Below are 18,454 nucleotides of genomic sequence, written 5' to 3' on the forward strand. Positions count from 1 at the left end.
GCGAGGCAATAAATCTTTGTGGCCAAGCAAAACGGAAACCAGCTGCAGCATTTCTTTAGCCATTTCATTTGGGCAGGGGTTTTTTTGTTCGCTCTCCATCTTTTTTTTTGCGTTTTGTTTTGTTGGCCTTTTGTTGGACTGCGAAGCGTCTGCGTTTCGCTTAGCTCAACATTCAAACCGCGGACGCTGCAGCGGCTACATTTGTGGAGCGGCTTAGCCGAGCGGGAGCGCATCTCCTACACTCGAGGCTAATACAAAACGCAAAATTTAATTATAATTTCTGGTTTGCCTCGGCGCGCTTTTCAATTGCGCTCCCCGTTTTGAGGTTTGCCAGGAATGAAAATTTATGCTTTTGCTGTATGCCTGCTGCCTATGGCAACTGTTGCCAGACGGCTGCAGAAGGATTTTGACTAGGTTTCTATCTATCTGCTCGAAAGAATGTACTATTTATGGGGAGTATGCCTTGAGGAATCTAAATACGAAATTTGATTTCTAATTAAAATTTGCGTTTAGTGAGCCAAGTGCCTCAAGTGTTGTATTTATAGTCATACCCTGTTCACATAAGTGGATAAGAGTGTGTACTAGAAAAATGACGCCACTTTATTCTCGGCTGGCATTCAAAGAAGTATAAACAATCAGTCTGTCAGCAGGTCCCATGTATAATAAGGATTATGTTACTCATTTGTGTTAAGAAGAGTCAGTCTGACAAGCGCTCAACATTGCGACTATAGAAACACATATACTTTGTGTAATAAATATACCAATTCACCCTATTAAAAAAGTATTTTGGCTACTTAAAATTATCTTAAGATATACATATACAGCCCTTATATTAACGGTTATCGTGTCCCCACATTGACAGGCAATGATCTTCATAAAGAAGCTTACTCAAAGTTTCCGGAACGACGCCCACAAGTCGTAAAATCCTACACTTTCCACAGACCCAGCTTAGGAGTAATTACTTTAGAACAGGTTTTAGCCAGCACAAAGGTCGCTAGCCGTTTTTTAGCTAAACTTTTTTTTTTTTTTTATTGTCTTATTAGGTATGTCAGGAATTGGCCACGCATATTGGCCATAACATGGCATAGAGTATTCTACACAGTCGAGATCTCCTTTATCAGTCCCTTTCAATTCTTAAATTCCTTATAAATAACCCACTTTAATATTTCTATCCAACTTACTTCATGCGAATGGTGATATGCTCGAAAATTTCTAAGGGGGATTTCTATTTTTGAATGAAATTCGATATGAATTTAACAAGTATTTTAAAATGCAAAACACGTTTAACGGCTGTTCAAGCATGACGGGCCGTCTAAACAAATGTTTGTCGTTCAGTCACAACAAATTTTAAAGCAGGAAAAGCGAATTTCCCCCACAACAACAAGCAACACGAATTCGATATGGTTGCGATTACTTTATAGATTATGATATGGCCAGGGCTCATATTTCAAAGCTGGCAAACAGTTTGGCTCTGCAAGGACTTCCACGATGGCATTAACCCGGCATTTCTCGAAGCTCGGCGCCTTTCACCTGCTGAGACCTCTTAGCTCTTACGGTCTGCTTAGCCGCAAAAAAAAAAAAAATAGCCGAGCAGAAGAAATTGTATTTCAATTGGGGACTTGAGGCCTGGAAATGTTGTTGACAGCATCGTTAGCGTCTAATTAAAAGCATAGACCCAGATTCGAGAAGTGTGCAGCTCGCTTGTTCTTCTTTTCGTCATGGCCAGGGTTTTTTATTTGAGCCAGAGCAAATGTTGTTTTAATTAAAAATAATCGGGTTTTGTTCGCAAATTGCAACAAAATGAGTTGACAAAAAGTTTTTTGGCGCGTTGCATGCAAGGCCAGAAGCACACAGACACACATGCGAGATAAGATCTGCCGCCATTTTGTTCATTTTGTAAGACATGCGGCAGCTACGTGTCGGTATCTGTGTGTGAGTGTGCGCGCGCGTGTGTGTGTGTGTAAAGCCAAACAAAATGAAAATGTCACTGCATATAAAGGCAGGAAAAGCGTACGTGACTCGCATTGCCGGAAATTAAGCGGTGTCCCAACACGTCCAATGCGCAACACAGTCAGGGCAGGGCGTGACAACCATGGCTTGGAGGAACAAGGAGGGACGTTGGCAAGGGGAAGAGGCGCGGTTTGAATTGCTGCCTGAGGCAGCGAGCAGACGACAATTGCAAGCCGCAAAATGTCGCTTGTTTGTCAATAACACAATGAAAATTCGTCGAATATGTAAAAGATGGCGGGACACAGACAGAGAAAATAAATCGTAGCATACTTTTAAGGGCAAAACATTTTAATTCATTAATTTAAAGCAAAAACAAATGAAGCAGGCTCTATGCAAACTGCTTTCAGTTCATTTGTTTGTTTGTTTTGTTGTTTTCAGGTGGTTTTTGCTGCTGCTGCTACTGCTGCTGTCATGTTGCCAGCTCGTGTCAGCAACTGCAACTTTTTGGCCAGCTGCTGTTGGCAATTAACCAACTCTTCGAGCACAAGCCCAACACCATTGCCCCAGTGCACTCACGTATCGTCGTAAATCCGTGTCCTGGCCAGGACGTGCCACGCCCAGTCTATCTGCCACAAATTGATTGTAATTGCGATGCTCAGCATTCGTACTATGCAAATTGAAATGCAATCGCAGCAATGAGATGCGCTGCAAACGCTCCCGAATATTTTTGTTGCCGTTGTTGTTGTTGTTGTTGTTCTTACTGCTGTTGCCTTTGTTTGTCATTATTTTTGTAAACACACGCGTGGCAAAGTGCTGAAGCGTTGAACACACACTGGCCATGGCAGGGCATTGGCTTTTGTCTTCAACACACAACACGCTGCCTGCTCTGGCATAAAGTTCCAATTAAACAATATAAGGTAAACGAAACACTCGCAACAGACTAAACAAATGTTGCCAGTAAACACAACAGCCAACGAACTGCGAATGAAATGCGATACTATACGGAAAAGTACGCATCAATTGAAACGACGATAAACGATAAACACTTGGCTCAAGTAAGTTTGCCGGAAATGAAATTAAGGAAGCATTGTATATAAATGAGGCAGTAAATGACAATCAATTATCAAGTCAGGCGGCACATATTAAGAACAGAAATATTATTTAATTTCACAACTAAATAAATAATTTCTATTTCTTTGGATTAGGCGTAATAATACCAGACAGTTTTAGAATGCATGAATGAGTTTACAGGCTTAAGAGAGGCCTTCAAATTATATAAGATTAGCTTTGACAGCTTGAATCTCAGGTTATTTCAAAAACTAAGATGTACATTTGATTTTCTGTTTTATACCACTAAAAGAATTTTATTTAAATATCCGGGTCCACTGCGTAATATTTAAACACATTTTTCTGCACTTCAAACACATGAAATCCTTATATACATTAAAAGTTCACACACCAGCAAACATTTATGAGTCTTAAAATATGCATAGGAAAAGTGGAGGCAAGAGAACAACCTATAAAGCACTTAACAAGCCATAATTCAAGCGTACTGTCCCTTTGTTAATTTCTGCATATTTACATATATTATACCGCCTCCTCTCCCACACACTCAGCCACGAACACAGCAACAAAGCCCAAGCAGCTCTCGGGATAAGTCCTTAACTATTTGCTGGACAAGAATTGAAAAAGGTTTCCAGCAAGCTAATAGAAAAGAGCGAGCAAACAGTTAAGTTGCGTTAAGGTTTTTGCGTATATGAAAAATATTTTAAGCACACGTTTTTCGACTTGGGGCTACACTTTAATAAAATGTGGGCAATTATTTAGGCTTTTAACATGTCAGCCACGTGGCGCAGGCAACACAAATCGGAAACGGAAACAGAGACGGACACACACATGGAGCATCAGCCAATGTGACCGTTTGTGTGTGGGGCATTTTACGAATTGAATTTTGATTTGGGTTGCCATTAAAGCGAATTGCTAACACAATGAAAGACATATTTTTGCTCGAACGCCTTAAGAAGTGGCCCCATTTCAATTCAGGGAACATTTAACGCTACATATGTTCGAAATGGCAAGCGCTGCAGGGGAGCGCAATCAAATGTCAAATTGGAGCAAAGGTTAACATTTGTCTGATTGGAAACTCAAGACTTTTAATGAGTTTTGTGAGTGGGCAGCTAAAGTAAAAGGTTTGGGCGTAACGAAACTTTTTTTTTAGATTTTACTCTTTTTTTTTTTGTAATGAGAAAAGGTCACGCAAATACTTGAGCATATAAATTACAGTTTGTTGACTTATTTAAACAGCGCACAAAATCAACAAAAAATGTAAACATTGACATTTGATTCGTTTTTGTTGTAACCAGCAGCTGGCAAAAGGCTAAGAGGGGGTGTGGGGGAAAGCGGATGATATTATTGAGCTGATTTTATGTGTCCTCGTAAGAGTATAAAACAACTTAAAAGTAAACAGCTTTGGGCTTACAGGGTATCAACTAGTTGGTTTGAGTTAATCAGCAAATTGTACTTCTATTTTGGTTAGCTAGACATCAATTATGCCGCAGGGCCCAAGACCCATTTTCAGTTGCTGTTTGATCAAGTCAATCAACGTTCTGATTGCTGAGCTCGAACTAATTTGCTAAATTTAACAAAGCGCCGCTGCCGACTTGGCACACACCCCGCAGCTGTGTGTGCGTGTGTGTGTTTGTTAGTGTTTGTGGGTGTGAGTGTGTTGCCAACGGGTCTGGGCCAAGTTAATTACAATAATGAAGCTAATTTCGTTGTACGTTAAAAGGCAAAAAGGAAAACCACAAATTAGTGCAAAAATAACGAAGGACATTACACAGACACGCTGCGCCGCAGAGCGAAGGGTGAGTGGTAGGGGAAGGGTAGTTGGAAGTGGAGGAGCCAACTTATCTCAATCTTAGACGCATTTTTCAGCGTACTCTGCTTTTTGTCACAGCAAAGGTGGGGAGATGCTGCGGTTTCTGTGCTGCTCTTGCGGTTTTTCAGGTCAACTGAAAATACTTTCGGTTTCTTGTTTCTTATTTTTTTTATTTTTTTTTTGCCTGCCTGCATAATTTATAGTCAAAGCTGGAGACCTTTTGCGCTGTAAGCCAAACCGCCTTTGCGTCATTTTCACTTTGTATTTAATTAAGAGTGCGTGCCACTGCCACTGCGTCTGCAGTTTGAGTTTTGAGTTAATGCCACAGCCACGCCTACAACAAGCACCACCCCCAAACAAGCAGCGAACCGACGCTTTACTGTCTGCCACAAGGGGCAGGTGGTGCGGTGGCAGTGCCAGAGCCGTGCTGGTTGCTGTGTGAGAGTTTGCCAAAGTTATTAACTGCCACTAATTACACATTTTGCGCCGGCTACGCATTTGTATGCCATGGCAGTTACTTTTTCATTTTTATATATCGCTAGATCCAAATGTAAAACCAGAACATGAATCCTTCATAATACTCGTTATTGCTTTTGTTGTTGTTGTTGTTGTTGTTGTTCCTGTTGTTGTTGCTGCTGCTGCTGCTGCAGCCGTGGCTATGCCATAAAAATGCTGGTAATTATTGCTACGTTTTTTGGTTTTGTTTTTTATTATTTGTTGCTCGCGACCCTTGTGGTGCTTGGCTCTTGTCTTAATTACAGTGGATTATAAATATTAAAAAACGGAAGTCGTTGCCAGTAATCAGACATTGGCCCGGCCAGGACAGACTTATTTTGTTTGCTATGGCAGAAAGAAATTGAGAAATGGCTGCTTAATTAACAAAGGAAAGGGCAGGAATAAGGGTTTATAGTATTGATGCATTCATCAGGCAGCAAGTAGAGAATGATGTATGTATTTTTAATGAATTTCATAAGGGATGTGTCGCTTGTTCTGAATAGTTACGATGATAAGATATAAATTCAACAATTTACTTATAAGATAGCCTTCTTTTTCTTTATGGTTATCATTATTATTATTTGTATTATATTATAAATAAAAGAAGTTTTCTTTTAGTCTAGCTACATTTAATCATATTTATATCAAAATGGAATATTTAAAAAAAAAAAACAATTTGAAGTTGAATTTTGTAATCAAATTTCTCTAAACGGAAATGCGAGCTTGGAATAAAAAGTACGGAAGCTAAAGCAAAAATGTGTATAGAATTTAATAAAAAATATATAAAACTTTGATTCTAACAACAGCTGCTGTCGAGTGGCATCCAAAAGCAAAGTCACGTCAAACGAGGCTACTTCAAAGTTGAAGGCAATAATTTTAAGTTAATGTCATGGATATGGCAAAAAGTGCTGTTATATACACATACATAAAAATACCTATATATATAAATACTTATATCTGTATATAAACGTAGCACAATCCCCGTCCTCTATGCTGTTACATTTCAAACACTGGCAAACATTTTACACATATGGCAGAGTCACGCTTACATCAAAATCTCATGTTGCCAAACACATTGCCGCCCCCTTGCTCAACCTGCCCCCCTCCACCATCCCTCGGGCTAACCACTCAACAGCAGCCGGTTCGCAATTGAGTGCTAGAAATTGTAAACCCTTGCAGCAGCCACTAAAAAAAGTAACAAGAGCCCAGGCATCAGAACAAGAACTATAAAGTGTACAAAACATTTTTTTATAGCTATAACAAGAGCGAAAAAAACAATCATGTCTAAAAATAACAAGACATATTAAGTATGGCAAAAAAGAAAAAAAAAATAGAAAAATAAATAATAAGAAAACGAGAAAAAGGCGAGCGTATACGTAATATGAGCTGGCACGCACACGTCGTCAGGCTATTCTGACAAGCTCTTGCCCGATTGAAAATAAAAATACGTTGCGGATGATAATAATAATAGTAGAGGTAGAAACGCGTAATAGCTAAAGCAGCAGCAGCAAGCAAGAAAAAAAGAAATGCCAGTAGCATCAGCACTTGAACAGGTATATATATACATATGTATATGTGTAGCTGTCCTGACTTATGTCCAGCATCTCAGCAGCTGCCATGTCCTTCGCAGCTCAGGCTGAAGCACTGAGCAAGCAGAACATGACAAGCTGCGACCGACAACAAAGGCAACAACAACTTGTGAACTCAACTTTGACATTTCTGCATGTAATTCAAACAGCCGCCGCCCACTTCAAATGCCTAACAAAAGACAGCAGGCATCGTATGTGTACGGGGATCGGGTCGGTGGATTGGACGGGCATGTCCAACTTCCATGCAAGTTGTTTGCCGCAAAATGATTTATGACAATGCGTTGAAAGTTTTCAAAGTGTGCCAGTATGAGTGTGTGTAGCTGCTGCTGCTGCTGCTGCTGGCTAGCTGTCAATGCCATCCACACCCACAAGACACACACACTCAACCATTGACAGCGTCTATTAAAGAGCGCGTCAGCTGCTCCCACATTTATCAGATTTTCAATTTTTAGCATTCGCTTTGGAATTGCTTAAAGTGAGAAAAGTACAAGCGCCAGCGGCAATAAGTTGTCAGCCGAAACGACGTCGCACATGTCCTGCCAAAACAGGATAGCAGCTGCCGCAGCAGCAGCGGCAGCATGCAACATCCTTAGGCCACTTACACGTACTCAAGAATTGCCAATCGTCAGCTGCGGCTGCGGCTGCCTTACATTTACACATTATTCAAGATGCAAGCAGCGTCTGCTCCACAGGATATGCGCTTGAAGTGAGTGAGTGTCGGTGGAGGGCGTGTCCGTGGCCTGGGCACGTCCCTCATATATGGCATGCCGACGCAGTCGCTGCACGTTGACGTTAATGTCCGCAAATGTTACCTGGCTGTCACAAGAGCCGGCACCAACAGCACTCCCACTCCAAATGTGTATGTGCGTACGTGTGTGTGTGTGTGGAAACAGGTACGTCCTGGCACTCACACCACACCCATTGTCGTATTTGTCTTATGAACTGTCAAACTGACATTCAGTGACGCTTGACATGTGATAAACGAAACGAAACGCAGCGCAACGAAACGAAGTGAAATGAAACGCAATGAAACGAAATAAAATGAAAATGCAGCAGGGAGTGAGTGAGTGAGAGAGAGAGAGAGAGATGTATGCGTGCGAGAGCGAGAGCGCAAAACAATTTTGGCCTGTCCAATGTTAAGATGACATTTCCAACACAATTTTACGTAAATATACATAAATGATTGCATTTATTTTGCAGCGTGGAGAAACGTTAATAAAATTTCAACAGCAGAATGAAACGAAATATAACTGAAATCATTTGATCAGTTAAGCAAAAATGTCAAATTGGCTTAAAGATTGTCAGAAACGAGCAACAAAAATAGATTCAAGCTGCCAAATAAATAAAATACTGAACGATTATAGGCGTGTACGATTTGTTTGGGGTTGAGGCTGAGCTAAGCAAATATTTTAAGAAAAATAAATATGTCGAAAATATGCTTGAGTATAAAGATAAGTAAATTCTAAAAGCAGCCTAACGGCAGACTTTTACTTCAACATAAATGTGTAGAAATGTTTTTGATATGTAAAAGGATATACTTATGTGCACACATATGCAAGTAGATATGTAACTATTTTTTTTACATCATTCTGAAATCTGCACTAAAAATGCGTACTACAGTTTTTATTTAACAGCTTAATGCTTATGTTATCTCTTAAACAGTGTCACTTTAACATGTCTAACTTAAAAGCATAAGGTTAACAGCACCATCGTAACAGAGCCAAATGAATAACATCATTTTAACAGCGTTGACGAGTTCAGTTGAGCTTCTTATAGATTCTGACATCGAAGCATTTACACATACGGACAGACAAACGGGGGAAGATGCCTAGATCGACACGGAATTCATGCTGATCAGATATATATAGTTTATAGGATTAACCCATTTTCAATGGGTTTGGGTATAAGCTCAAAGAATTAAGACTGATTAGGTACTTAGTTTAGGTTGGAAGGATTTCGGAAAGTACACAAAAAGCTTATGCTAACTATTTTCAACTGCTTTTACAATTAATATAAATGTCTCTACGAAATCTACTGCCAGTCAAAAAGATTAACAATATTTGCCAATAACTTTGAAGGTTTTTGTAAGCTGTATGCCACAGAACAGACAACCCCCTGGCAACTGCTTGCCAAGTCCAAGAGCCACGTTCATATCCAATCAGGAATTTAAGCAACATTGCAACCGCATTAAATCAACGTTGTGCTAAACACAAAAGCATTTTGGCATTTTTGAACTGCCCAGAGCAATGGCATGAAGAACCAAAGCAGGTGGCGTCCAAGAGCAGGGCACAGAGCACAATCAGAGTAGAAGTCGTAGCCAGAGTCGAAGCAAATTTTACAATGCAAACATAATGAGTTCGGGGAAATGCAAATAATTCGCAATGGAAATCATTATTGAGCACTGAACCAGACAGACAGACAGGCAGGCAGGCAGAGCGGGCGGCGGGCAGACGGGATTGCAGGACATGCTGCAGGTTGGCTTGCCTGTCGAAGGGTCTTAGTGGTTGCGCGAGAGATAGAGAGTGAGCGGGGGAGGGGTGGCATTTGCTGCTGGTAACATTCGTGGAAACTCATGGGCAAAGCCCTAAATGGAAGTGCACTTTTGTTGCAACCAAAAAATTTAGCTGGTCTTTCCAGGGAATTGCCCAGCGAAAAATGAAAAGAAAATGAGGAAAAAAAACTCGGACGCCAACGACCAGTGGGCAGCACTTGGGGAACTTGGTGGTTACAGGCTAAGAATTTACACATACACACACACCCACATACCTATACACACACACTTATAGCGATAAGTTGCCAGCGCCTTGTCGTGGGCGATAATCGTTAAGCGATTTCATTTCATTTCACTTCGTTTTGTGTTTTTGGCGCTGTTAAATGAAGTGTTTAAAATTTACGATTTTGTGTAAATTTATTGCGCAATGCGAAAGAAACGATTGGCGGCCAAGCGGGCTAAGCAAATGGCCAGAAAACAGCTAAAACAGCAGCAAATAAATTTGAAAGCAAGAAACCAAAAAACAGCTAAACAAAAATGAAGTCGAAAACGGCTTTGATGGCAGCTCGGGGAATCAATCTGCGCATGTGACTGAAGTATCTCGTATCGCAACTGATTGGATGACACGAAATAAAAACCGCACACACAGGAAATTGTTAATGGCAATGGCTGACTGCATGCTGCACCCACACCACCTGACCTGTTATACACTCTCTGACTAAGCCAATTACGTGGCTGGCAGCCAAAAACAAAAGGACAATAAAGCGCCAGCTCGTAAATAAAGGGGCGTGGGTTTGGGATCTGTCGTCAGGCGGGGTGTTGCACAAGCTGCCCTCCCCCCTCCACCAATGTTGGTTGCAAAGCAGCTTAGCTAAGCAGAGTTGCCTGAGATTGACAGCACGTTACGTATACGCAGCGTGTGGCTTCGTTTTCAATAAACCGCAAAAATAAACCAACCCAAAATTCTTTTGCATACTTCTGTGCCAGCTGAAGTGGCAGCAACAACCACAACAACAACAACAACAACTACAACAACGACAATGATGAGCAGCCACAAAGGCACTTGATGAGCTTTCCAATTACATTTAACTGTTGTTGTCTCGTGTTATCTGGCCTGGCTGTTAACTGTTAGTTGCCACTGTGCGCCACAGTTGCGCTAAGAAATTAACTTTCCTCTGTCGTAAAACTCAAAGCGCACACAATTTCTCTCTCACTCTCTTGACTCTCCTTAAGTATGCTCCCCGTCTGCCTCAAGAGCCGCAAAAATTATCATAAGTTTGCCATACGTATGCGGTAAATGAAATTTTTGTTGGGATTCAGCGCAATTTGTGTAATGAAAACAAGTGCCAACTGGAACGGGATGCAGCATATCTTAAGCACAGCTCTACGCAGCAATTTAATGAGTAGGCAGCAACGCACAGGTGTTGCGGAACAGCTGCAGGTGCAGGCCATAGCCACAAATGGCTGATTTTAGCTAAATATACCCGGCTTTCCAGCTCTGGCAGCTTCTATGAATGTCTTAAATTAAGTCATGTTGATATAATTAACGTAAAAATAATGCAGTGAAAACTCCGAAATTAGATTCATACGGAATTTAAAATAACTTGTTTTTCATTCGATTTTTTAAAGTTCTTCTGGCCTGAGGTCATAATAATTCGCAACTAGTTTATGCTTTCAACGAGTGGAAAAACAATATTTACTGTATTCCATTTTGGAATACTTATAAATTAATTTATTTACTAGTAATATGCCTACTGCTTACAAATATATCTCGCGATACTTTTTCGAGAATATTTCGTAGTCTATGGGAACTGACAAGACCGTGAACCTGTTTTGATTACCGAAACAAATTTCATGCCTCTAAGTTTTTAAAGAAAACCAACTTCTGCTCTTCCATTACTTTTTCTCAGAATTGCAACTGGCTGTTATAGAATCTGATCTACTAGGCATGTGCTTTATAGTCTTTTTCCTGAGTTTCTTAAACATTTTCAAAAATAAACCTTGTATATTCCATTCATTAGTTGACACCCGGGCTGTTAAACGTTCTTGAAATTTTTGTATGTGCATCAATTTAAGAATAGCTAAAATTTTCAAAGTGATTTTCTGAAATGGCAACTAGCAATCGCAGTAAAGGAGGCGCCTGCTACTGTCCACCACCAAAGCCCATACGCTGTGAGCCCACGTAAGTGAAGCACTCAATAGCCTCAGTTTCCGATGATATGACAATATTTGTGAATATTTTTAGCTTTTCGAAATCTGTACGGTATTATGAAAGGGATCCGTGCTGTCACGAGCATTGTCGCATCTATGGCGTCCATGATGATCCCTATATACGACCCTTTGATCCCAAGGAATGCGGACGATCACGCCGCAAGTTTATAGACAAATCCTTGGGCTTTCCGCTGGGCACCATATTCGGTTCGACGGCCACAAAGGCGGGCGTCCCGAACTCGGAGGCCATTCGGTTTGCGGGCAATCTAAAGGCATTTGCGGCCACATATTTTACCAGACGTACGGAATGGACAACGGAGCTGATCGATCAGATTGTCGTCGAGGGTCAGGTGCTGTTCAGCGACTCGGAGGGCATGGATGAGCCAAATTTTAATCGATATCCGGAGGTCTACGACGATACCGAACAGATGGTGACACGTCATTTTAAAATCAATGATATTGAATTTGCTCTCGAATTGGATGCACCCTTCGAGCTGTATGGAGTTAGCAATAAAATAGGCAACTTGCGCCGCATCTTAAACGCCTTCTTTAAGCGCCACAAGTCGGCCGTATTTTGGACACCGAATTGGTATTTGTTGATATGGAAGGATACGGGAGTGTGGATGGTGCTCGATTTGAATGGACGCGATAAGGATACACTAAAATCCAACCATGATGGCGGCTATCCAATGCTGCTGGCCATGCGTTCGCTAGACAACGTCATATATCTACTAAAGGAGGAGAGCAATCTGGAGAAGTCGGACCCGTTTAAGCTGCGCGATATTTTGGTTATACGACTGGTCACACCGGGCCCCGAGGGCCGCAGTCAGGAGCGTGAATTTGGACCTCGCATGAGCGAATTTGATGTGATTGCCTCGGATTATGGCTACCTAAAATCGAATCTGCATTTGACACTGAATCCAAAGGATGCGCTGCGGAATCGCAGCGCTTTGCCCGTGTCTGTGGCCACCGCATTGGCCTCCAAAATCGATCACCCGGCCACATGGGATATGAAGACCTACGATAAGGTCATCTGCTATGGCGTCAACATGTGCAAGAACTGTTGGGAACCGTGCACGGATATTAATCAGCCCATGGACTTGGATACGTTTCCGCGTCAGATTCGCATGGGTCAATTTGTGGCCGAGGTGCTGCTCACACCGAACGTCTACGAGGGCTGGTGGAAGTGTGTGCCCATGTACAAGTACAACGATTTCCATCTGATGCTGGAGAAGGCGCTAGATGAGAATGATTACGTCATCTTTCAGATCAACAATCAAATGTACTCGCTGTGGAAGAAGGGCGATTTTATCTATCTAATGGATCCCTATCGCCATCACATCGTGGGCCGCATACTCGAGGAGGGCGAAGATCCGAAGAGCGCCTCGGTGCGCATGTTTGGCAATATGGATCGCCTGTTAAGCGTCTTTCACCAGGTGCTGCTCGAATCAAATCGTTCGGCCATGTTCCATATACACACACTGAGAATACGCAACATCACCGAATGCCCACCGGGCACCGCGCCGATGCTGCTGCCACCTGACCAGGATGTGGAGGTGGCTTCGCTCAACGAGAACATACGCTTCGAAGAGAACTACGACAAGTGCTTGGAGGACCTGGGTGCAATTAGTGATTACGAAGAGGATTTGGCATCCGACATCGAGCCCATCGAGGAGGTCAGCTCATCCGAAGAGATGGTCGAGGAGGAAGAAGGCGGCGAGGCTGAACCTGGCGAGGGTGGCGAGGATGAGGACGAAGACGACTAAACTCAGATGGTCTTGTTTATATGAATTTCACATTTGGATCAATAAATTTAAGTTAGGTTTTTTTTTCTGGAATTTTAAAACTGTACAGCTATCGATCGATATTAGCAACAACAATGGGAGACATCGATAACTTTTCGATAATTTCCTATAGCTTTAAAAATGTGAATACATTCTTGTTCTTGAAAGTCAAGATAATCCACTTTTTTGGTCGATTTATATCGATAGCGGCAGTAGAACAGTTCAAATAATCGAAAGTTGATGCAAAATCGACAAATTTTTTATATGTAAAGTAAAAGCTTTTCATTTATATGCAAATACTTTTACTTTTACATTTATCATTTGTGAGCGGCTAAAACAGCTGCCTCATTGCATAACTTGAGTTTACAACGAAACGTCTAAAACCGAAGTTCGATTACGTATTTTATTAGATGGCAATTTGCTTGGATTCGATATCTGTTTGTATGCCAAAGGCCAACGTCCATGCATCTTCAATGCATATATACACATATTTTGGTTTTAAGCGCAAAATTATCACTTACAGGTGCTCACCTGACGCACCGCACTCTACCCTCCCTTGTCAACCGGTTCGCTGGGTATTTTCCCTCTTTGTTAACAAGCAAAAAAAAAAAGAGAAGAAGAAAACATTTTGAATTAAATGTCACGTTGTCGTGTAAGTTCGCTTGTTCAGCATCAAGTGAAGGCGACTAAAATAGTACTTCGCTCCTTGACGGAAGACCCTATGATATGGGCACCTGACAGTGGGACGGGAGGGAACGGGACGAGACGAGACGGGTCGGGCCAGGCGGGTTGCATAAGTGTTCTAGCAGACACAAGTCCACGCCTTGTTCATGTATGTCATTAAAAGGGAACAAAAAATAAAAAGAGATAAACGAGAAGAAAAGGAAAAGAATCGTTTGTTAGTTGCTGCCGGTTTTGCCTTTTGCCTGGAGGCACGCTGTCTGGCTAGGGTTCGGCAAGTGCAGTTGCAGATGCCACAGCAGCCACTCCACACACCTACACACACACACTCACATCAGTCAGTCAGTCAGTCACTTAGATGGTGGCATCTTCTGCAGCCTTCACCTGGGCAACGTTATTCGCCTCGTTGCAAGCATTGTTGCTGCCTCTGCTGGTCGCTTGCATTTTCCACAGCCCGCACAACAATAGCGATAGCTGCCACGCCTTCTGCTGCTGTCCGCCTCGCCAGTTGGCCTGTCTTCAATGCAACGCTTTGAATTCACAAGTGACATTTTACAAAAGTCGACAGCGCGAAATTAATGGAAATTTAAAAATTGCATTTTTCGACATCAACAAATGCGAGTGTAAGGGTGTGTGTGTGTGTGTGTGTGTCTGTGCGGTTGTGCGAGTGTGTGGCAAGTGTAAGCTCTGTCGATGTGGTCTTGTCGGTGGCGCGGTGGCACCACCTGCCAGGCCTGCATAAGATAATAGAGACGACAACTTGGGCCCTGCTAAAGACATGACAAGAAACACGTCAGACGCGACACGATTTAAAAAGGTTTTTCTCCTCTTTTTCTTTTTTCGTGGTTGTTGTTGTTTTCGTTGGGCGTTAGATTTGCTAGGTGTACGTTTTGGTGTTAAAATATAAAATTATTTATTTAACTGATTGAATTCCACTACTTTTAATTTTATCTATAATCAATGAACAGAGCTCAAGTATGGTATAAAGTTAAATCCTGGATAAACAGCTGTAAAAGCATGCAAAAGCTTTCAGCGAGCATCTGCTGAGCTTTGAAAGGGTGCTAAAGCTTTAGGCTGCATTCATTTTGCTGTATGATTAGGATGAAACTAAAAGCTATACGAAGAGGTTTTCTCTGCTCCTGGGAGCCTATTTTAACGAGTGTTTTGCTGTTAAGAAAAGCTATCAATCACATAACAGCTTTTTGCGAGCTTTGAGGAACTTTGAAAGCTTGTTGAAGCTTTAAGCGACATTAATTTTGCTGTGCGATCAAGCGTAGGCCGAAATATATAAGTATATTTATTTTCTGTAATCCTTGGGCCTCTTTGACAAAGTATTAAATTGGTATACATACATACATGCATACAAAAACTTTCAGTGATCTTTTGATGAACTTTGAAAGCGTACTAAAGCTTTACATTATTTGTGTTGAACGAATAGTTAACTGAAGCTGTTGGCGAATTTTGCAAGCCCTTGATTAATAACACGTTATTACGTAAATTTAGTAATGAAAGTTGGAAAGGTTATTAAAGCTTTTAGATTAATTATTGATTAACTGAACAAAAATTTTGTTCTTTCTAGCGTCCCTTGACTCCTTTAGACAACCCACAATTTATATATTTTCAACAATTGTATACACAATCGTTGCATATAATCAATTAAGCGCACAACTCTTACGCAACAATCTCCTCTATATATATACAAAGCTTAAAAGCCCGGCCAATTATCATATCGCTTACCCATCATAAATGTCGCATCAACTTACCTGCAATGAAACCAGAAAAGCGAGAAAAATGTAGTTAAACGTTGAATTAAAAACGAAAAAAAAATCAAACATTTCATAAACGATCATAACGAGCAATACAAATTCCATTATGCAATTTTAAATGTGTTCATTTTTTGCCGCCACGCACAGCAAAATATACAATTAAAATTTAATCAAAAAGCACATTAAAACAAACCAGCAAAAAATGAAAAAAATAAAAAAAACCAAGGAATTTCAAACGCATTTTTGCTGCCTTTTTTCGCGTTTGCCTCGTTGTGCTTTATTAATTTTTAATTTTTGTGTAAATATATGGCCATGCTGGAAAAGTGTTGGACCAATTAATTTGTAGTTTTTAAGTATTAAATGCATATTTCTGGGCACGCCCCAAGCCCTACCCACCCCGTCAGGCACACAGTGGCTAACCAGTGTGCGGTAATTACAGCTGGGGCTGGCAGCGGGAGGAGTATGTCAATTTGATTGGTTTGGTTAGTGCAGCGCTGCGGATTGCATGACCAGGACGAGCTGCCAGGACGGCGTCACATGTCAACAGCAACAACCAAATGAAACCTAGAAAAAGCAGCAGACCGAACCACGACCAGGCTGGGCCAAACAAAAGGACACGGGACACTGGTCACTGCACCTGCTACACAAATACAAACACACGGCCACAGAGCGAGAGAGACAGAGAAAGAGAGAGAGAGAGAGAGAGAGAGAGAGAGAGAGAGAGAGAGAGAGAGAGAGAGAGAGAGATAGTTTACCAAAAGTGGGTTGAGTGGGAGCTGAACTGGCGGGGCGTTTCAGTATTTGTAGTTGGCGCAATTTTCGTGCTAAGTGCACATGATAAATTAATGATTGACGGGGCGGCGAGGCGGTGGGTTGTTGTGGGCGTATAACAAAGTGATTAATTGTCAGCCAACGTTGGACGGGCTGGCTGGCCGGCTGCCCGCCTGCCACATTCCTGAATTGGAGCCTATCGTCCTGGTTGCCATTCATATGAGTAATGGCCAGTTTTGAGTGCCTAACTAGCCAGCCCAACCCAGGCCAACCCGTGCGCGCTGTGGGACTTGAGTTGCCATGTTAATAAAACAAACGACAAGCGAAGCGATGCCAGCAATAACTGCCTCCCATCCCCAGCCCATCCAACCCATACACTCTCAGCCCCAGAGCCGCCCACTTGCCCAACTGCCAAAGCAGCTCAAAGTCAAATTAGTGCACTTGGGCGTAAAATATGAACTTTTGACTAATTGATTGAGCGGCTTTACGCCCACACACACACACACACGCACACACATGCACACAAGTAGGCATGGCATGGCTTATGTTTGCCTTTGTTGCATGTGAAATGCAAGCCAAGAGCTAAAAATGCAAATCGATAGCAAACTGCAATTTCATTTGCAGCTAAGGCAACACTCAGCAATTTCGAGTTGATTTCTGCAAAATATTATGCATACGCAGTGTGTCTGCCCGTGCAGTGCAGTTGCCAGGCAGCTGGTTAAATAAGGTAGGCCTTGACGGTTAGGAATTTCCAAGTTGTGGCAATTGTTATGCAGCTTGTGTTTCTAGGAAGGGGCAGGCACCAGAAGGTGATAAGTACTTTTAGCTTGAACTAATTAGAAAAATGCACTTAACAAACTGCACGAAGAACTTTGAAGAGGCAAAGAGTACAGCTTGGAGAAAAAACCGCCAAGTAGTTGGTATGAAATAATGTTAAAGCTAAGCGCCAGGCAGCCATTTCCGCTCCACAATTTAGCTGAATTCCGGCTGAAATCAGACAATGGAACGATGCGTCAGCTCTTGGCACAAGTTAGTTTTTATTTTCAAATTTCAATTTCAAACTAAAAAACGTTGCCACCTTTGCGCAGTGCTTAAATTGAAATAGGAATGAAAAGATTTATTTGGCAATTGGATTTGCGGCAAATCAATATAATCAAGCATGTTGCGAAATATATTGTTTTAATATAGCATGCCTGTTGGAGCTCATTCAAGTGCGCTTAGCTCTCTGTGATATTTTGATTTGTTTGTATAATTTTGAGAGTCAACTTCAAATGGCAATCCAATTTGCAATTGCTGCCAGCGAAGGCCAAAAACTAAATGACAACAATGTGAAAACAGTTGCAAATGCAAATCCCCGTCCACAGCTAAACAATAAAGGACAACCAACAACAACAAGTATGGACAACATCTCGTGGCTGGCAAATAAACAACTTTGTGATTTTGTGGCAAAATCAAAGTTTGTACAAAACTTGCCGTCTGTCACGACCCCGACCCCGCCCCCCCGCATTGGGGGCACCGCAGCGGGACAGACATGGACGGCTAACGATGCGCACTCAACCAAATGAACTACAATGGCAACAGCGGCAATTTTTGTCTGGCACAGTGCGGGCTATTTTTGTCTTGGAAAATGCAGGAAAATTCGCAATTAATTCAATGTGGCCACATGAAACATTAAAAATGGAAACGTATTTAATTTAATTTAAAAAAATCTTCCCTTTTTCTAAAGTAAGTGTGAGAGCAGAAAATATAAATCATATTTTATGACCCTGGTGAGAATTTTTTAAATTTGTCACGAAAAAAGTAAAATTTAATCCCTTTTTGGGTATATTTAAATTTCG

The 18,454-nt window shown here is 41.6% G+C and overlaps 2 protein-coding genes across 11 annotated transcripts in view; one reads left to right on the forward strand and one right to left on the reverse strand.

Annotated features, from left to right (window-relative positions):
• The window catches only part of LOC115771299 (protein alan shepard), a 158,841-nt gene that overhangs the window by 92,864 nt on the left and 47,523 nt on the right, over positions 1-18,454 (reverse strand). The gene's annotated exons all lie outside the window — the stretch shown is intronic.
• On the forward strand, positions 11,409-13,476 carry LOC115771302. The gene is made up of 2 exons (XM_030716940.1): positions 11,409-11,585; positions 11,649-13,476. Exons 1-2 carry the CDS (start codon positions 11,512-11,514, stop codon positions 13,378-13,380), a joined length of 1,806 nt encoding a protein of 601 aa, XP_030572800.1. The 5' UTR covers positions 11,409-11,511; the 3' UTR covers positions 13,381-13,476.

Source organism: Drosophila novamexicana, unplaced genomic scaffold (genome assembly GCF_003285875.2).
Source record: "Drosophila novamexicana strain 15010-1031.04,08,12 unplaced genomic scaffold, DnovRS2.1 tig00000024-arrow-pilon, whole genome shotgun sequence".
Lineage (NCBI taxonomy): Eukaryota > Metazoa > Arthropoda > Insecta > Diptera > Drosophilidae > Drosophila > Drosophila novamexicana.